Genomic DNA, 20,218 nt, shown 5'->3' with positions numbered 1-20,218 from the left:
ATCAAAGTACCTTACTGAGGAGACAGCAATTATTTCACATAATATAGTTTTGTATTTTTTATCACTGCATGGGTGTTACCTGGAAAATGTTGGAGAGGTCTCGCAGGTTGAAAATGTAGTGGAAGCGTATCGCTGTAGGGAGGAAGTTCTGACTGATTTTTTGATGCAGACAGATAGCTGCCTGGATAATAAGAACACAAATATAGATAGATGTAGAGATGGATGAGCAGATATTGAGACAGACAAACAGATGGGAGTTATTATGGATAGAGTGGCTGATAAATTGATAGACCAATATTTACATTGATTGGAACATAGACTGAAATCACGTTATAATGTAGACAAATGCTGCACTGATGCTGTGGGTGTACCTGGATAAGAGTTCCGACTGAGCGGGAGACCCCGTAGCTGAATCCTCCCTGTAGGAAGTGAGCTGATAAGATGCTGGAGAAGATGGTGGCTAATGCATCGACACTGGGGAAATGTACCGCAAACACTGAGAAATGCCGCTGAAAGGAGCAATGAAAGATGTGACAATGACATTCCATTAAAACTCTGAAGGAAGTCATTATTAACTAGATTCATTAGTTATTAGCTTTCTAGGACATTCTAACTTCAATTCCACTTCTGTTTTTTTAGCTTGTTTATAATTTCTTTTTTTCATTTAATTGCTTCTTGCTTTGACTGCTGAATAAATTCGTTTTGTTAATCTGCACCTTGATAAATGACTTTGTAAAAATGCTTAATGAGCTAATTAAGTAAAGTAATTGTAGGAGAAAGAGCAATGGCGGTGTGTATGTGCTTCATGCCTGTAAGCATGAATGTCTGTACCTGTAGTCTGGGGTTGATAGAGAAGCTTCCAGCTGTTGGGTTCATACAGGTGATATACTGGCAGTTATGAATTTCCTTCAGCACCAGTCGTTGTCTGTCATACCTACAAAGGTTGCATCTATTTAGATTCAATGTAACCATTAAATTCAGTATAACCTGTATTCAATGCACAGTACATAGTACAGTATGTTTACATACAGATGTATTGTGTCTCAGTCTTACCAGTGGTTGTAGTCGAGGTGCTGGCGTATGAGAGTGTGCGGTTGTACGGTCCCATAAACGTCTACCTCTGGCATGTTGAGGTCATCTATGAAGTAGATGAGTCTCTTAGCGGTAGGAGGAGCAAATTTACGACCAGCTTTCTTCTCCAGAGGTTTCTCCAGGACACCTGAGGTCCAAATAATGCGTGAGGGAGTAGATAAAATGTGTCAATAACTGGAGAGATATGGATTTCAAAATTTAGTGTGGACCAGGAAAAGAGAATTAAAACACAAGCAATGAATGCTCGGAAAGTCAAGAAATATTAAAAGGTAAAAGCAGTGCGGTATTACAAGATGTCAATATACAGGAAGCGTCATTAATTTATTTGGTATTTCTGGGACTCTACTCACACAATGTGTTCAGTAATACCTTTAACAATCCCAAATAAAAATTCAAAAAATCTATAAAGCATGATCTTTGCACTTTTCCATTACATTCTGAAATAACTAGCCCTGCTATACCTTACAAAACCCCACCTGTGCCATCAATGTGTAGAAACTGTATTTATCTTAGTAAGCACCAATCTCCACGTCAAAATATTTGTTTTCATTCCTGTAATTCTTACGCTGCAGCATGGCTGAAGTGGTGTAGTAGTTGAAGGGGACTTTAGCCACCATGTAGTCCTCCTTCAGCTTGGCGACTTTATCAGACACCAGGATGGTCTTGCCCACTCCGGCGTTGCCCACTAACATGATAGGTTTGCCCCTCTGGAGCAGCAGGTCCATGAAGTACGTCAGACAAATGGTTTCTGGAGTGTGGACCAACACAGTCTGAAACGCACATCGCATGACCTGAATGAACAGGCTTGTCCAAAATGTGGCTTTTGTATGCAACGACACACATCATTAGTACATACCTGTAAGGGTATATCAGGCTCTAGCTCAAATGGCACCATCTTCTCACTCCAGGGAGTAAACTTTTTAGTCTCAGAGTCAATGAAATAGTCAAAGACGGTGCCCTGGGAAGGAAACTTCACCGCTCGCATCTCTTTAGACCACCAGCGGCTGAACTCGGCACGGTAGTCATTCAGCTGGAAAGGGTGTTGGGAAAACACAATATTGTAATGTGATATAATAATCTGAATTGTCTGATTATCTACAATGTAAAACACTGGAGTATTAGCTCTTGAAGAAAACATTTAGTCTCCACACACATGATCCTGGAAGAGGGCTCCTCCAAAGGCCCAGACACAGGCGAAGACAAAGTAGATCTCATAAAGTTCTCGGGGGGAGTCAGCAGGAGTGTTGTCCTCTGTCAGCAGGCAGTCCAACAAGGAACACAGTGTCTGATTGGCCAAAACAAATCAATGTAACAGCTAACTGGACAATACAACATGCAAAAGCACCACATAGAAATTTCACATCTGGTTGAATAACACTGAGAAGACAAGACGAGATGTAAAAGGTATGTGACATGTGACAAGGTATGTTCTCACCTGCACCATGCTGTTTTCTGGTATGGGAGTGATGGTTTTCAGGTTGCAGCGGACTTGCTCCAGGCAGTACGGCACATACTTATCAAACAGAATGGTGAGGTTGGCTCGCTCTGATTGGGCATGTCGGGTGTCTATCCAACTTGTCACATACCTGGGAATAAAGTAAAGACAGCATTGCTAACCAAAGTGCAATTTCAGAAACGTGAAGAGACAGAGGTCCATGAATTTACATATGTGTTTGTGTGTGTGTATGTGTGTGTCTCTTACGAGCTCCAGCCTAGATCCTGTGGGTTGACATAGAGAATCCCTGCCCTGGACACAGTAGCTGGAGTAGCAGCCTTCAGATGAGAGATCTCAAAGAGTAGACGCATGGACGAAGACAAACTGATCCTCTCGTTACTGGCAAGAGTCAGAACCTGGACAGAGGAGAGGAACAATTAAGTTTTGTAGAGCTTTAGCATTTGTTCAAATATACACAGAAATTATAAGTGACTGGTCTAACTACACTTGGATAAAGGACAAAATCCAGCATTTAAAAAATGGAAACATAGGACAGAGAACAAGGACACATTCTGACCTTATTGTCATCCATAACTGTGTTGAGTGACTCTATCCACATGGGGTCAATATCCCCATCCAGAACAATCCATTTAGGTCCATCGTGGCCCACTGAGGTCAGCTCTCTCATAGTAGAGGAGAACAGACCTAAAGTAAAGAGTAAAATATGCAGCGGTATATAAATAGCATTTTCTTTAGATTGTTCCAGCACCAGACCAGACTGGGGAACATAATATTGTTTAATATTGTACTACTGCAAACTCATGTAATGGAATCAAATTATTCCATATCAAAACTATTCCAACACGAGTGTGAACCAGAAAAAGTACTTAAACAAATTCTAATTAATTCTGGGAAAAGGCTTGGGAATAAATTATAGACTTGGCACCAAAATAATTCATGCTTGACAGCGACCCAAAATCTGGAGAAAACACTGGTTCCCTTGATCATCATTTACATGTTAATAAATTCCTTGTATAATTCTCAAGCTCCTCACCATCTTTCCACTCTCTGGTAGCAGGGTGCAGGTATCCAAACAACTCGTCTGTAGTCACGGCTTTAGGGTTGATATCATTCCATACGGTCTTCATCTTCATGTTTGCATAGGTCCTGTGCAGAGTCTTCAAGATCTGATGAATGAACATTATAAATACTGTTTATGACACACTGCGCACCCCGTCTTGTCACAATGGTTATAAGCTTATGAAGATAAGCACTGAAAATAAATGGGCAAATACTATTTTATATGTGGTTTGATGGATAGTTTACAAAAGTTAACCTGGCTCTTTCCAGTTCCTGGTCCACCTACGACGAACACAGAGTGTCTCACAGCCAGCAGTTCCTCCAGCTGGGTCACCTGTAGACACACAAACGTTACATCATACTGGATTATTTACATTATTTACATTCTTTCTCACAAAACATATACATAATCTAGTGTACGCATGGTTTCATTCATGTTCCGAAAGGAATTAAGCATGCAAACCTAAAGCTATACTTGAAAACTATAATTATTTATTTTTTTATTTATATTCCTTATAATAATTTTCAAGACATACCAAAAGCCCTAAGTACTTCTACTTAAATAGAGGCATTTTAATTTTTCACAAGAATAAGGGCACTTCCTTTTTCGACATAATGTTAAAATGAGGCACCTTAAGTATGAAGTTCTCCTCAGGCTGCAGGCGAAGTTCACAGACTGACTGGCGAACAGCGTTCTCCAGTTCAGGGTCTCTCTTCCGGGGCACATCCAGCTGAGGAAACAGGTCGCTAATCAGCCCGAGGAATATTGGCACGTCACTGGTCACTATCTTAGGCAGGTTGAAGTCCCTCAGTGCCCGCATCAGCACCTAGGGAGGAAAAAGGGAAATAACCGGTTGGATGTTGTAATGCAAAAGCACTGATAAACTAGATGTGAGGTGCTTCAGTGTGAATAGCAGTATCCACCAGTGCCAACAGATTGGACGTACCTGTTCTTCAGGTCTGCTCCGGTCTTCTCTCTTCAGAGATCCAGCCACAACCAGGACTGATTTGATAGCCCTTAAACCCCAATCGTAATGGTCCTAACAGATATAGGGAATTAACTATCAAAGTCATGAAAGCAAGTCACATTTTTGGGTAATTTTTGTCTTTATTTGACAGGACAGGTTGAGATAGACAGGAAAGGGTGTCAGAGAGAGGGATGACAGCTCTAGCCGGTGAACTATCAGGGTGCCCCACCCAAAATATTTTAATAGTTCAATCATAATGATCAGAGCAAACCAAAACAAGTGGAAGAACAATGTGAGTGCATTTAGAAGCTCCTGTTATATATATATGTTCACCATGCGCTCACAGTGAGAGTTGAGTAAAGGGGAAAAAGAGGGGTGTGTAAGCCACAAGTCACAAGGCAAGCATCTGATGAATGTGTAAAACACAATGTAGTAGCCCCATAAGCATTGCATTATAGGTGTTGCATTGCTAAATATGTGCAGTATTTCCCATGGCTGTTGGCAACAGTGCTTGTTCTGGTAAAACAGAAATTGCTTTTCATTCCTTTAACATTCATATTGGCTTTCTAAATAGTACACGCACATACTTAAACAGTAGAAGGTTACAGTATATTTGGTGTTCTGTATTCTAAGTAGAGAGTGGTTTTGTGTACCTGTTTGGACAGGAGCTCCTTACAAAGAGTGTACAGGCTTATGAATTTGCGTGCCAACAGACGAGCATCTATAAAGCCTTCTGCCACCAACATGATCTCACAGATGAGCTCATAGTCTGGGATCACCATGGCACATGGCCTGAACAGTTAACAAACAAGCTGTGAATTAATCATCATTGACATTTGTTAACTCCTGCACAAAATCCCCTCTTTCTCTCTGATTAAATCAGACCTGAACAGAGCCTTGAGGTTCTCTGGGAGCTCAGCCCTGCCAGCATAACCTGGGTTCAGAGTGATGAAGATCCCCACGGTTGACTTCAGCTCAATCTCCTCTCCAAGGAAATGAAACCTACATACACAGCACCAATTACAAATTACTAAATAGGTTCGTAGCAAAGTCTCAGGCTGGAGTAGCAGACAAATTAATAAATACATATTTGGATAGTTTATAACGCACGTCACTATTTCCACATCTACCTTTGCTTCTTGTTGCGTACAGCATCCTGTATAGTTTTGACCTGTACAGCTACCACAGACAGCACTTCCACCGAGATCCTGTTGAACTCATCGAAGCATCCCCACACCCCTGTCTGAGCCAGACCTTTATAAATGTTACCTATGGACTGAAGAAAATGTGATGAGACAGAGAGATTTAGTTGGTTGGAATGAATATGTGAATACGTGGCAATTTGAATAGAGTAAATATGACACAAATTGACACTACGGACAACATCTGTACAGTCCGTGCTACCTTGTAGTCCATCTGTTCTGAGCAGTTGAACACATATACCATGATGCCCAGGGAGCGTCCAAGGTCTTTGGTAGTCTCTGTCTTACCGGTGCCAGCTGGGCCTGAGGGGGCACCACTCATTGTCAAATGGAGGGACTGGGTCAAGGTTATGTAACACCTAACAGAAGTAGGGTTAAAAAACATCAGTAACCAAAGTGATAATAAAACGTGTAATAAAATGTGCGATATATAATGTGGCATGGGACTTTAATGTTCATGTTTTTCACCCTTGTAGGAGATGGCCAAAACACACATTTACACCCATTTGCTTGGGTGTTACATACCTCTATTACTAATGTTTGTCTTCACCCTCTTTCTTTCAATTACACATTTTTAATAATGTGTACAATCTGTGTGCACGTGTACTGGTGTCGCACATGTGCATGTGTACCTGTCAGTGAGTGGAGTGATGACCAGTCTGTTAGTGTTCCCTAAATATTCATAGCTGAACTGGAACTGCGCATCACAGATGTTAACGTAACAGTGTCTAGTTTCATCGTCCCAGCGATGGCGTAACTGGGACAGCCATGCAAAGGCCTGGCCTGTTGTCACCTAAGAGACACATAGAGTAACACCAGCAGGACGGTCTTATTGCTTGTATAATGCCTCATTCAACAATAGTATGTTTTACTTACCTTCTGGCTTATGAGATTGGCGACCACATCTCGAGCATGGACATCAATAGTGCAGACGGTCATAATTTTCTGTCTGTCTCCAGGAGTTAAATCTCCGAGCAGCATGTGGATCAGTGAGTTCAGCTGTGTGATCTAGAAAAAAACGAATTCAGCAAACATCACTGAAAAAAAACAACCCTGTGCGTTCACCCAGCCTCTTATCTCGCTCTTCCCTACCTGTTTTCTGTTGTAGTCTTTGAGAGCTGTCTCAAATCCTTCCTCCACCCTCTCAAAGGCAATGCCCACATCTGTGGCCCACCACACCTGACTGCCAGTCAACCCTACCTATAGATGGAAAGACAACAGAGGCAGACAACAGATTAGTTTAGTGTTTTATAAAATTAAACTGGTAATTCTACAGACTGTATATGATCAGACCTGTGCAGGGTAGTCAAACAGCCACTGGTCTCGTGGTTTGTCCTCATACGCAGCCACGGCCTCCTGGATCTCCTTTCGCACTGTACAGCGCATGGTGCTCTCTAAGGCACTCAACCAGCACTCTGCCTGAAAACAGAAACAAAATGTTCAAAATTCAAAAAATAGAATCATAAACTATGAACCTTGGAAAAGGCATGACAATTAAACACATAGTTACTGTGTACACACAATTATACACATACCTTACCTCATAAACATATTATTTATTGTATACCAAAGTAAAGGATACAGCATTTAATTTAGTTTTTCAATACCTGTCCTTCACAGATACATGGCTCAGAAAATGGAACATATTCTCCCTCTCGGCTGTACATCCCTATAGCAACTGCCTCCCCATCCTCCTCCCCTCTTCCACCTCTGTCAGAGTCCTTGAAGCAAAGATCTGCTATGTTATCAAATAGCTTTAGCAAGTGTCTGGTCACCTGGAAAGCACACACACAAACACACACAGAATATAGTTCCCTTTCTATTTTAAAGGTTATGTTGTTACGGACCATAATCTCTTGGACTGGACTGGAACTTGACAAAATGAAAAAAGAAAACTATAAATCAATGTCAAATTTCCACTTTATCTTTCATTCTTACCTTTATTAACATTCTCTGCTTCATAAATCTAAGACATGGTTTGAAGAATATATTGAACTGATAACAACAATGTGCTGACTATCTCTTTATAAGTTCTCTCTTGGAAAACATAATTAAATAGTAATATGTCACCTGTTTGGGCTGTGTTCCCTTGGAGACAATCTCCAAAAGGTCTGAGGCAGAGACAAAATAAAATCTGGGGAAAGTGAGTCTCTTGGTCTCCAGGTACTCGGCCAGGGCCTTCTCACACACAGACAGCCTCTGCTGCAGGGTCTCTAGGTTCTCCAGGAAGCCAGGCTGGTTGGTCACTTCTACCACATTACTGTTCTGCACCACAGCAGTCATCAAGCTCTGGATGAGAGAAAAGGGAGTAAAATTGGAGAAAAAGAAGCAGATACACAGCATAATGATGTGGTGAGATAGATGCTTGTAGGCTCATGCTCTTATGTATTATTTGTTACCTGGAAGTCAGTGTGAATTCCCTGGAAGCGCTCTGCATCATTGGCCAGCTGGCAGCGGATGTCGTGGCTGTTGGTGAAGATGCTGTTGAGATGGGCCCAGGTCCTCTGGACGGACATCCAGGAGGAGATCACCAGGTCAGCCACCATTAGCTTCCTCTGCCATCCGCTCACCTCTGCCTGGAAATACTCCACGTACTTACTCATCAGGATGTTCTGCAGCTGCACCTGAAGATAAATAAAAGAACCCACTTTAATTTATGCTAAAAATAAATTAAACTATGAATATCCATTGATCACATTTCAGTTCCTTTTTTGGGGGGCAGTTACAGAGAAGCTCTATACCAAACAGGATTCAGTATTAAACAGCAATAAACTACTGAAATAAACTAGATATCACATGCTTGGGTAAATCAGCAAAGTTACTACACTCACCTGGTTGTCTTCCAGTGTTTCTATCAGATTCTCATCTGCTTTGAGCAGTGGGGTTCCTGTGCTGGTATGAGTCTCATACGACAACAACATAACACTCCATGTCTGGGTTATCTCGGCCAAAACCTAAATGTAGAAAATGTTTCTTTACAAAATGTAACATCTGCCATTTGAAGACAAGAAAAAACATACACATTGTGCAGTATGGTAACAATAAACCTTATGTTTAAGGATATTCAGTATGATTAAGTTAAGTTTGTGATTTTTTTTTTTTTTTTTAAGAATATGGTATACGTTAGAATTTATAATCAAATGATTTGGGACAGTATTTGTTCAAGATTATTTGCAAATATTGTGACAGACAAAAGGAATTGTCTATATACTAATAATCTTGACCCTTACGACTACTGCTTTGAAAAGCAGCACAATATCAAACCTCTAAGACCTGATTTTGTTAAGATACTGAACTAAAAGAACATCCATAATAATTTGGGTTATGTTATGTCTCTTTTTTCATAGCTATCCATTGAAAATGAAAGGAAAGACTATGAATATATCCAAATGACAAAAAGGTTGAGAGAGTATATTTCTGGTACAAGATATTTTCTTACTCCTGTCCTCTTTTGTTTATTACTATTATTCAGGGTTTTGAAACTGAATTTAGACATTTCTCTTCCTGCTTATATACTAATTTTTTTATCTGGTCGGTCTCTGTGATTCTTACTTTCTCTATGGCCATTTCTTTCACAGCCTTGTCCACTATGTTTTTGACCTCATCCTCCACACGGTGAAGCTGTAATTCCAAAAGGTCCCCCAGGGTGGTGCCTTCCCCCATCACAAACCTGACCTGAGGACCAAAAGTAATAATTGACAACCAGGAGTGTGATCAGATTTCAGATCAGGATAATTGGGTTCACTGAAATCACAAGTTGGCAGGATGGTTGAATGAAGGTAGAGTACATGAAGACTAGATTAAAGAACAGAAGAAGAAATCAGTAGAGTGGCAAGTATTGTATACAGTGCAGATTGTAATCACTGATGAACCATTATTGAAGATGGTTTGAAACATTATGAAGTAGCAGTATAGATAGCCTCATACCCTGGTGGTGTTCATAAGCTGCTGCCAGTGTCTTTCTCTGACAGCAGAGTTTTGCAGCTCGTTGACGGCTCTCAGAGAGGTCAGCAGGTTCTTCACAGTAGACTCCAGACCCATGTAGACATCCCACACACGCACCTCCTTATCCAGCACCTTCATCTCCTGTGATGTGCAACAGAGGTAAATTATGAGCAAAATGTACTGTTTTCCTCAACCTGAGCAAAAATGAAAGATTAGATTGTTTGTCCATGAAAGCTCTTCATACTTTGGCGAATCGTCTGAGCTCCATGTCCATCTGCTCTACATTGATCTCTTTCCATGGAGTCTTGGTCCAATCATCTATACTGGTCTGGCATGGAAAGGAGAATGGATACATTAAATCTGTGATTCTCTACTGAGCTTTACAGAGAAAAATCTATTTTCCCCTACAGTCTTTATGTCATCTATAGATACGGTATGGAATTCATAGCCTGTGGGTGTATGCAATGTAGAAACTCGCAGTGACATAGTCTCACTATGCAGGCACTTTTCTCTTGTCAATGATTTATCTATAGAGCTCCAAGATAGCTAAGAAATCAAAATGTACCTTAACAAAGATGACCATGTCCCAGACTGCTTTGACCAGTATAATGTCAGAGCGACACTGGCGCAGTTGCTTGTAGTCTGGGAAATTGACTTCGAACAGATCAGCTGTGTCCTGCAGCTTCTTCATTTCTGCCTCCATCACTGCTACTACTCGATTAGACTGGAGACAGAGATGCTTTTAAATGCTGTGGTTTAAAATTGGGTTTGTTAGATTGGATTTAATCATACACTGTAAGGTGCTACTTGAATGACTTTTCCTTTTGAATACAAGTGCTCACCTTATCAATTAGTTTATATGGCTCTTCCACATTGATCTTAAAGATTGGTTCAGTCCGAAACAGTTCTCTGAACTCATGCTGCTTGACCTAAAAGGTGGAAAAAAAAACAAAAAACACTGTACATTCAGGATACTCTGAAGCAGCAGTTAATAGCATATCTGGCGAGTGGTGGTCAGTCATATATAATGCAGGAAAGAAAGTGAGGAGGTTTATATGTCAGATATTGAGCTCTTTGTAAGGGGTTGTGACACTGACATCCTATCCGGCTCACACGCAGCCTCACCTCAAACCGGACACATTTCCTGCGTATAACTGAAACTTCATTTGATTGTAGCGGCGCCACTTCATGTTTAACTGTGAAAGCAATTTTCCTCAAACTCTTCCACTTCTCCGGCAGCTCCTGTGTTTTGTGGTGACAAAGTGAAGAATGTAACATAATGATAAATGTACATATCTGTAAATGTGTTTATCTCTGTATTTGTACACACTTCTAGCTGTGTGTAGACACTCTCTGGCAGCTGCTGCCCGTAGGTCTTGAGGAGTTCAGCAGTGGACTTGAGAGGTTTGAAATGCTGTTCGGTGCTGATCTGTCTGTCTCGTATGGCCATGAGGTGTCCCATGATGTCCACAAGGCCTGCATAGTCGCCATCTGACACCTTCTTGGAAAGACCATGGGCCGTGTCCTCGACAAAAGAAGATAATTCTCTCACGCTGCAGGATGGGGAGGAGGGAGGATAATGTAAGGTCACATTACAGTTTACAATGTTTTAAACATAAACAATAATTTGCCACTGTTTATTTTATATGACTTTTTTTAAAATTTCAAATAATTCTCATCGTTTTCTGTAGTTCTTGTCAATTTAGAATGATAAACATGTGTGTTTGCACTTGTCCGTGCTTGTTTATGCATGCATCTGACCTCTGGTTCACGTGGTTGAGCAGGTGCTCCTTGAACATCCAGCTCCATCTCTTGATGACATTCATCAGTGTGTGCTTGAAGGGTCTGATATCTAGCTGTAACCAGCCACAAAACACCCTCCTGTCCTCCATCTTGCTCACTCGTATATACAGAGACTCAAACAGGTTGATCTAGAGGAAAGAATGATACAGTCACTTAGAAACTATGGTTGCACTGACCAGCCACATAAATACACTAAATGATGGTCAAGCCAAATAAAGTTAATTGCTGTTTGAACTAAAGAATTTGAAGTATACCTGTTCTTTGAAGTTGTCAAGGGTGGGTGGGTTCTTTTTCAGTTCATAATCAGCATACAGCTCTGCTTCCTCTGTACTCAGCACATGGCCATATAGCAAAAACTGCCTCATAAATTCAGACCTGTGAAAAAAGACCAACCTTTTGCTTAAAATGTTGTTTAAAAATTCTTTCTTTCTAAAATATCCTTGTTCATTTCACTCAAAGGGCTATTTAGAAAACCTATATGTGTGTATTTTAGTAGGAAAAAAATGATGGATGTAACAAAATGATAGAAAGCCAAACACTCCTGACCTGTCGTCAGTCCAGAGGTAGCGGTAGCTTGCAAATGATCCCTGATATTCTCTAACCTGAAAATCAACGCAGTCTTTACTGTATGCATCATAAATGAGCCTGCATGTGTGGACAGAAAACAAAAACACTTACCTTGGCAATAGCTGCGCGTGCCCGTGAGCGGATTACATGGCACATCTCTGACAAATCCTCCATTTCATTTATGTCGCACTACAAGATGAAGAAACAAAATTGCATATGACAAGGGTGTGTGTACATGTAAATACATTTCTGTATAGGTATATGTATGCACACTGTGTATAAACCTATAATCTAATCTGTATAGCACCTGATAGTTATCCAGCTGTTTATGCTTTGCCACTCTGGGAATGAAGGACGCCATGTTGGTGATGTTGGCCACCATCTTATCCACAATATCATAGAAGTTACCACTGTTGCTGAAGTCCAGAGAGGGGTCAAAGGTCATCTCACTGCTGTTGAGTACCAGTTGGACCTCAAACAGTGGTGTTATGCGCAGTGCTGCATCTGTGTTGTCCATGAAGTACTGCAGGGAGCAGCGTACGGCACTGGAGAAGCCCGTCAGGATCATGCGGTCCACATAGTCTGTGTAGGCCTGCCACTCACTGCTGTCCAGGTCTGTAACACCGAGCAGGGACTGATTCTCCTGCAGCACAGTGGAAATTGATGGGTAATCATAGATGCCATAGAATATGAGTGAGTTCTGCAGATAATACGCGTCCTTCTCTCCAACATCAGGATTAAGATGAGTAAATATACCTGCAGCAGTTTGTGTATTTGCTCCCCTGTACTGCTGATGAGAGTGTGCTGTTTGGAAACACTCTCTTCAATGTCTGAGAAGATGAGGAGAGTAGAACCACGGCTCTTTCTGGTGATGAAGGCACGGTGGCTGAATTTTCCCATAAGGGCCTGGATGGCCTCCACATTAGCTTTACTCTTCTGGACTCGACTAGAAATGCTCTGACGAAAGCAAAAAAGACGAAAAGCAACAACCAGTAATTACATCTCCTTTGGTTGACAGCCCCATGTTGCTTTTTGTTTCAGTTGTGTTTGTTCTAATTGAGGGAAACTGGCTTGGACCACATGAGGATAATGCCAGGTTTCATGCTACGTTGGCAGGCAATAGTTTCACTGCAGCTTGTGATACTTACATTGTACAAACTTTTACCTATCTTTTTATATTTCAGCACACAATGCAGCCAGGACAGGATTTTTTATTGTATTTAAATATAGCTGAATAGTGTGAATATGCTGAAAAATAGTGTCAACATGAGTACTGAAAAACTAGCATTGCCTTACATCTTTAGTTTGATGACAATGCAGTCAAAAGATTTCCTTAAAACACACAAGAAATATTTAGTACCTTGACCAGGTCTCTAGTGTTCTGAATGTAGTCCCATAGGTCATCTTGAGCCCAGGTCAGCTCCCCGAGGGCCGGCCCCAGCTGTCGTCTTGACCCATCCATCTCATCTTTCACCAATCCCAGCTCTACAGCTAGGATGGTACTGTGGAGCTGGTTGTACCACTGGGTCACCAAAGTCAGTGTCTGTGTGTACTACAGGACACAATGTAGCATTAACACATTAATTCTTACCATTTTTAACGTTTTTAAGGTCAAAACAAAAAAACAACATACAGCCACATACAGTAGCTCACAGCTGTCTGACACTATATCCAATGCAACACTAGACGCTTAGTTACCCACCATGTAGAGTTTCTCCCGTTTGGAGTAAAGGTAGAAAGCTGCTTTAGGAATGTTTTGGTTCTTCAACATGCCCAGATACTTCACCTCTCTTAGCACTGATATCAGCTGAGGAGAGAGAGTGGAGGAGTAAAAGTAGTAATTAGATCTAAAGTTGTAGTACACTGTTTTGTTTCTTTTTATCTTGACAGCAAAAACATGAATAGACAGGAAAAGCATCTTAAAGTAGAGATCTCATCAAGATCAAATGTCTATTATGAATAACTGAGTGGTAGATAATAACAGTGATTGGCCTTCTTATAAGTACATTGGAAGTGCACACACAAATACACAGTGCATCAGATAAGTTGTTTATCTTTGGATTATAGTGCCCGATTTTTACATCGCTGGTTATACATATTCATTGCTGCTGCAGTTTTTGTAGAAGACTTTTTTGTGATTTTCTCTGTTGTCTGTTCACATACTGCGGTTATTTCTGCTAATGCAAAATAGTTCCTCTGTTTATTCAAAATCAACCAATGCTGCTACTGCTGGTAATTTGATACACACTACTGGATGCTAAGAAATGAAAATGAAGCCAATGTAAAAGCTTTCATGATTTTAGCTACATCAATATTGCATTGCAATAATCAGTTATATGTTGCAGCAGAAATCTATATTTATATATTTGAAAGTTTTAACCTCTTATTTGTGGTGTAAACTACAAGTTTAAAACCAAGTTTAATCATGGAATTATTTGTACAACTGAATGTGTATCATGAACTTTCCACTATAATTCTCTGAATGTAGCACCATTTTATCTGATGTGTTAGCAGGATGACTGCACACTTCTGCACCAGTCTTGAACCAGACAAACACTGTACATTTAACACAGTTGCATAATATCTGATTAATAAATATATCTCTTGGTGATTGCATCTTCTCTGTACTTACTGCAGGACTGAGGTTGACCTGGTACAGGCCTGTGTCAGTGTCCACTGTGAGCAGTGGTTCTTCCAGGTGGGTTTGACAGACTTCTTCCAGGCCTTCAGTCCACTCTGAGAACAGCTCCTCATCATGCTGGTCCAGAACCTCCAAAATGTGCTCACACTTTTGGAGGACATCATCTGCTTCAGCAGACCCCAGAGGCCTGGGAGGGAGAGAGGGAAAGGGGCAAAAAAGTCAAAGAATAATGAAGATATGTAGTCAAATATCAAGGCCATTTGCATCTTATGTTTGACCAGTAAACTATATTCTTGCATTGTACATGCTGCTCAAAGTTGCATTGTTTATAATATAGGGTGCCATAATGAGTCTGACAATGTTATAGGACTTCAATGCTAAAGTAATCTTTTAATATGGATATCAAAACTGCATAATAGGATACTATCACAGTTATGAGCCAGTCTAGAACATTTTCTTGCAAATAGTTTAGCTAAATAACCCTTTTGAAATATTGATGACTTCAATTTCTTTTAAACCAAAACAGATCATCAACCTAAATTATTTAACTGTTCTAAATTGTGATGAAGTTAGTCAGTATGTGACAACCTGGGAATGAGAACGGGTAGTGAGGTGAAGCGAAAAACACAAAAGGACCTATTTAGAGCCAGTGTTTGGTTTGTCTGTTCTGAACAACTGCAGAAACATGGCAGCTCAACATGGCGGACTGCGTAGAAGAGGACCTATTACAATTCTACGGTAATGAAAATAAATAAAATCTTATTTTTAGGTGATTATACACTAATGAAAACATAATGTATGTGATATGAATATTATATTCCATTTATGCCAATAGATCATCCTAAATGTTACGCAGTGGACATTTAAAAGTCTGTATTGTATATTTATTGATGGATTTTAAGGTAAATTCAACAGCAGATGCTGGATGACAGTTGCTTCATGAGATAATTGTGTCTGCGTGTGATCAGCCCTGTTGATCCATACATATGCGCCAGCTGGCAGAGGTTGCCCCTGTTGGTCAGGATGCGATTCCGAAGCTCCTGTGACCATTTGAGGTTTCCAGCCACTGACGGCATATTCTTCCCCAAGACAGCACAGCCTGACCGCAGCTGAAACACAAAGGCTGAACTAATTTGGCTGATGACTGAGTCATATTCATTAATAATACTTTTTCCAAAGACGTGTGTGAATTATAATACCATATTTGTCATATTCAACTCATAGAGACTTCCCTTCTATGGCATAATTTAGTGTGGTAATTGGCAGTAGTCTGACCACATTTGTATATTATACATTATAAGTAACTGTGTCAATATTCAAATTTCAAAGTCATTGAGAATAGTAATTTCTGTTCAACCTCTTACCCCATCCCTGTGTTGATCAAGTATAAACTGGCAGTGGTCTATTTCCTGGTTGAACATGGCCAACAACACGTTATAGTTAGGAGAGAACAACTGGTGGATCCTGGGTCTCTCAAGCAGGGTGCTGAAAATCTTCACCAACTAGATGAGACACAAAAACAGTTTCAGGACAGTGTACATTTCAGACATTAAGGTTAATATGATGTGCAATAATATAGTTCTGATTTATGTAGAAGGTTCCCTGTTTTTAATCTAAGCCCCCAATATGTGGAAATTTCCAGGAATGACCAAATGCTTCTCAACTGAAATCAATGTGATTACACTACGCTAACATGGTGAATGCTCCTTTAAACAGATACAGTACTGAAAAAGTGCAATTAATCAACCTCATTGTCCCTGAGCGACCTGCAAGTATATGGCTAAATATCGGGACAGGATTGTTTAAGGAGTCCCGGGATAACTGACATACCTTAAAGGTTGACTTCAGATTCTTGGAGTGCTGGAAGGCCAGATTGAGGATAGTTCCCAGCCTCTGATCAAAATCTCTGTTCTGCTCCATGAAACGATTGTAGTGACGCACAAAATCCTGGACACAAGATGGCATTAGACTTAGGAAATGATATAATGATATTTTTAGTCCCTTTCCTGATTAAAAAGCCTTCAGTCTACTTATCAGGCAATTTTTATTCCATTACATTATCATTGCAGCACTTCAAGTTCTCCTTAGCTGAGCTGAAATAACACACACGTGAAAAATATATTATAACACAAATCAATTTCTGATAGAGTGCCAGTTTTGATTGGCTGAGTCACACTGGAAGCTGTTGTAAAATAGCTGTAAAATATCTAAGAAATTAAATATTGATGCACTGACTAATAATGCCTGCTGTCACTGATTCTTGCTTGTTGCTTAGCAACTACTTTGCTTTGCTATTTTTCAATTACTATACTGCTGAGCAGGAAAATAACATCTAATTGCTATTTTTTATGATTCAGCTGTGCCTGTCAATGCCACTTATAAAGTGCTGTGAATCACAAACCTTTTGGGCTTATTAATTACATAGCGGTGTGATATCAAAGTCAACCGCAACAAGCTCACTGGGCCTTACATCGTTAGTATAGTCCAAGGGGTCATATTTGCTCTCTCTGAGGGCCCGCCACCGGTCCTGAAACTCCTCGCTCATGCTGAAGACCATCTCACTGAGGACTTTCCCTCTGGATCCACCCAGTTCAACCTTCTCCAGTTTCAAAAAGTCCAAAGCTGTTGCAAAAAGTTCCTATAGATGAGAAGACAAGAGTCACTGGTTGGTCGGGGAGATAGGATTGAGGAAATCATGTAAAAAACACTTCCAGTTTTGATAAACAATAAACAAATCAACAGACAATAAATCAAAAATATACATTAACAATTAATATACAGAAGTTTACTACTTATAAAGATCATGTTCTGGCATCTTTTTCTGTACACAATTTTAATCTTTGTCTAAAACAAACGCATGCAGTACTAAGCAAGTCAATCCATGCACCTCGATCATAAGCAGCCTTTCCATGATGCGGTCTGAACGCTGGAACACAAGCGTAGCCGGAAAGTCCCACAGCTTGATGGTCTGGGTGTGTCTGTAGAACTTGGGGATGCGCTGGCGGTAAGTATGAAACAATTGCTTGAATGTGCGGAGAACTGAGATGGTAATCTGAACTCTTTCCACTCCCTCCTCAAGCTCCATCTTAAACAGTTCTTCAGGGATAAGGTAGGAAAAGGCCTGGATGAAGACACACAATTATTGAGAAGATCAGTTGTTTAAATTTCTGTCACCCTCTCTTCCACACATAGACACAGAGATGCGTCACTGTACCTTTTCAATGATCAGGTTGCAGAACTCCTGCAAGAGAACCACCATGCGTTGTGGAGTGCAGTAGTATTGGGATTGGCTCCAGATGAGACAGAGTGTGTGGAAAAGAGGAGGCAGTAGAGCGTCTATCTGTGGAAAACTCCTCTCTTCTAAGCTGCTGATCAGTCTCCTCAGAGGGCGTAGATACAGATCTATGTCCTCTGCTTCCAGCACCGCTATGATAATCACATATAGAAGCACTCATGGATAACATGATCCTAATTAGGGGTTAATTTAACAAAATTCATTCCATACAGTAACAGTGGCAATGTGATTGCCACGTTATTATTGCTAAATGAGCATGATGACTCACAAAAAAGGTATACTATTCAGAAGAAATTATCAGCCTAAATACAAATATTTTGTACTTAGAAAAAACAAGTTATTTGTATATTTGAAAAATGAAGAAACAGTTCTGGAGGACACTGTTTTAATAATATAGCAGCATATATTAAGACAATGCTTAATATGTTTCTTAAATTCTGAATGAGAAGTTGGGGTGTGAGAGACTAGATGACAGAATGAGGAAATTAATTAATTAGTACTGATAAATGATGAATAATGCTGATCTACCCTCATTGACTTTGAGGCATATGTCCTTGAAGGAGGAGTAGTAACTGCTCTTGACTCGACTCAGGATCTCCATAATGTGCTCCACTTTGGGGCTCTGGATCTGAAAAAAAGAACATCATAGCTGCTTTAACTTTACAAAGTTTAAAATGTTTGTCCGAAAGGTACTAGACTACATTATATCAAGAGGCGTTTCTAATTTTCTATCCTATTTACATACATGGGTGTGGCAGATTATTAGAAACATCTCTGAATATAATGCAGTCGAGTACGTCACCACTAACTATGACCTCAATGCGAAAACACAGTGTCAACAACCGAGCTTTACAGGCATCATCAAAAGTAGACTTTATGACAGAACAGTTGTATTAGATTGTATTAGACTGAACAGGTCTACCTAATAAAGATAAATGAGGACTCCATTAGTGGAGTGGACATTTACTAATTCAGCCCTTTCAAGCTGTGGACTGGTCTTTAGGATTAACAAGAGTCTCATATCCAGCCTACAAATTGAAAAACACCTCTATTGCTGGAACTTTGAGAACTACAGTTTCAGTGTACATTTTGTATTGACTGCACTCCTGCCAACTTCCACAGAGCTTATGTCATACTTGTGATTGGATGCCCAGCAGGTTTTCCCTCTGAGTGGTCCAAAACTGCAGCTCCACACTGGGGCCTGGGTGGTCTCCCTGGAGCAGCACCATACCAGAGTCTTTCTTCAGGACATTCCATATCTGTCCAGACCACTGAACTATCAGAGTTTCTATAGAGTATAACAAGCCACGGTCCAGTGGCCAACCAGTGGGGCTGAGGGAGACAGAGAGTGAGGCAATCAGTGTGGGTAAAAATGGCAATATGGACTTTCAAAGATGAAGGTATAGCAGGAAAACTACAAATAGGACTGTAAATGTCTTGACCAGTGGAAATATTTCAGTTTATCCTCTCCACAAAGCAGCTTACATGTTACGTTCAAAGCTCCATGAGAAATGTATGAATGAATCAATGACATTAACAATAGCTAACATCGGTGCATCTGTTGAGCCAAACCCTGCAGGTCAACTGACAACCACTGTTTTAGAGATATTTCATAGGGACTCTTTATAGTTTCTAACTAACTGGAATGAAAACGATTCCATCTGTTTAACAATAAAGAAGTTTAGCTAGTGATTCTCAAGTTGCACTTAAAGTAAACAAAGATGGCGCCCGAAAATGTGACTTAATTTTTTTTTTTTTTGCTTTATGAATAGTTGCTTCTCTTGTGTAGCTCTTGAAATCTTATATGAAGACATACAAAAACGGATACAAATAAGTTTAATTTTGTGATGCTTTTATTTATTATTATTTTATTTTGTTGCGTCATACAAAACAAGCAGGTAAGTTAGTCACTTCCGGCTACTGGTTGAACAGTCTTCGAGTTAAACAGGTAAAACACGGATCATATTTTTTTTAAATCTCCAGCTGAAGTATTTAACTAAATGCAGTGAGTGTCGTTAAACGGCCTGTGGGGGTGTTGTCAAAACGTTTTAACTGGAAATAAAGACGAACGCGAAGTTAGCTAGGCTATAAACACTGACCTGAGTACAATGTCCTGAGGTCGTGCCCTCTCCACACACAGTGGCAGCGGCAGCAGTGTCCGTCCCTCAGCACGGCCTCTGAGGGTCACCA

The 20,218-nt window shown here is 40.3% G+C and overlaps 1 protein-coding gene across 1 annotated transcript in view; it reads right to left on the bottom strand.

The window, feature by feature from the left end:
• dnah9l (dynein, axonemal, heavy polypeptide 9 like) overlaps window positions 1-19,278 on the bottom strand; it is a 33,972-nt gene extending 14,694 nt beyond the window's left edge. The window contains exons 1-50 of the mRNA XM_035670323.1: window positions 19,165-19,278; window positions 18,557-18,656; window positions 17,948-18,159; window positions 17,621-17,854; window positions 17,204-17,371; window positions 16,564-16,680; window positions 16,098-16,235; window positions 15,718-15,842; window positions 14,725-14,920; window positions 13,795-13,899; window positions 13,453-13,644; window positions 12,849-13,049; window positions 12,400-12,735; window positions 12,204-12,281; window positions 12,072-12,127; window positions 11,780-11,900; window positions 11,484-11,653; window positions 11,053-11,275; window positions 10,848-10,964; window positions 10,565-10,651; window positions 10,288-10,446; window positions 9,967-10,050; window positions 9,705-9,863; window positions 9,330-9,452; window positions 8,609-8,731; window positions 8,177-8,401; window positions 7,848-8,066; window positions 7,385-7,552; window positions 7,071-7,196; window positions 6,870-6,977; window positions 6,654-6,785; window positions 6,410-6,570; window positions 5,980-6,136; window positions 5,706-5,851; window positions 5,461-5,577; window positions 5,229-5,367; window positions 4,555-4,647; window positions 4,240-4,434; window positions 3,864-3,941; window positions 3,582-3,714; window positions 3,105-3,232; window positions 2,795-2,943; window positions 2,528-2,678; window positions 2,246-2,377; window positions 1,949-2,122; window positions 1,658-1,862; window positions 1,054-1,219; window positions 832-934; window positions 372-509; window positions 80-181 (exon numbers count right to left, since the gene is read on the bottom strand). Of these exons, the coding sequence (XP_035526216.1) occupies window positions 80-181; window positions 372-509; window positions 832-934; window positions 1,054-1,219; window positions 1,658-1,862; window positions 1,949-2,122; window positions 2,246-2,377; window positions 2,528-2,678; window positions 2,795-2,943; window positions 3,105-3,232; window positions 3,582-3,714; window positions 3,864-3,941; window positions 4,240-4,434; window positions 4,555-4,647; window positions 5,229-5,367; window positions 5,461-5,577; window positions 5,706-5,851; window positions 5,980-6,136; window positions 6,410-6,570; window positions 6,654-6,785; window positions 6,870-6,977; window positions 7,071-7,196; window positions 7,385-7,552; window positions 7,848-8,066; window positions 8,177-8,401; window positions 8,609-8,731; window positions 9,330-9,452; window positions 9,705-9,863; window positions 9,967-10,050; window positions 10,288-10,446; window positions 10,565-10,651; window positions 10,848-10,964; window positions 11,053-11,275; window positions 11,484-11,653; window positions 11,780-11,900; window positions 12,072-12,127; window positions 12,204-12,281; window positions 12,400-12,735; window positions 12,849-13,049; window positions 13,453-13,644; window positions 13,795-13,899; window positions 14,725-14,920; window positions 15,718-15,842; window positions 16,098-16,235; window positions 16,564-16,680; window positions 17,204-17,371; window positions 17,621-17,854; window positions 17,948-18,159; window positions 18,557-18,656; window positions 19,165-19,257 (7,362 nt within the window). The 5' untranslated portion in view covers window positions 19,258-19,278. The remainder of the gene's footprint in view (window positions 1-79; window positions 182-371; window positions 510-831; window positions 935-1,053; window positions 1,220-1,657; window positions 1,863-1,948; window positions 2,123-2,245; window positions 2,378-2,527; window positions 2,679-2,794; window positions 2,944-3,104; window positions 3,233-3,581; window positions 3,715-3,863; window positions 3,942-4,239; window positions 4,435-4,554; window positions 4,648-5,228; window positions 5,368-5,460; window positions 5,578-5,705; window positions 5,852-5,979; window positions 6,137-6,409; window positions 6,571-6,653; window positions 6,786-6,869; window positions 6,978-7,070; window positions 7,197-7,384; window positions 7,553-7,847; window positions 8,067-8,176; window positions 8,402-8,608; window positions 8,732-9,329; window positions 9,453-9,704; window positions 9,864-9,966; window positions 10,051-10,287; window positions 10,447-10,564; window positions 10,652-10,847; window positions 10,965-11,052; window positions 11,276-11,483; window positions 11,654-11,779; window positions 11,901-12,071; window positions 12,128-12,203; window positions 12,282-12,399; window positions 12,736-12,848; window positions 13,050-13,452; window positions 13,645-13,794; window positions 13,900-14,724; window positions 14,921-15,717; window positions 15,843-16,097; window positions 16,236-16,563; window positions 16,681-17,203; window positions 17,372-17,620; window positions 17,855-17,947; window positions 18,160-18,556; window positions 18,657-19,164) is intronic.
• Window positions 19,279-20,218: the final 940 nt, after the last annotated feature.

Source organism: Morone saxatilis, unplaced genomic scaffold (assembly GCF_004916995.1).
Source record: "Morone saxatilis isolate NCDOM2014 unplaced genomic scaffold, NCSU_SB_2.0 Contig23, whole genome shotgun sequence".
Classification (NCBI taxonomy): Eukaryota; Metazoa; Chordata; class Actinopteri; family Moronidae; genus Morone; species Morone saxatilis.
Note: the sequence above shows the minus strand (reverse complement) of the source record. Positions and strands in the feature narration are given on the sequence as shown.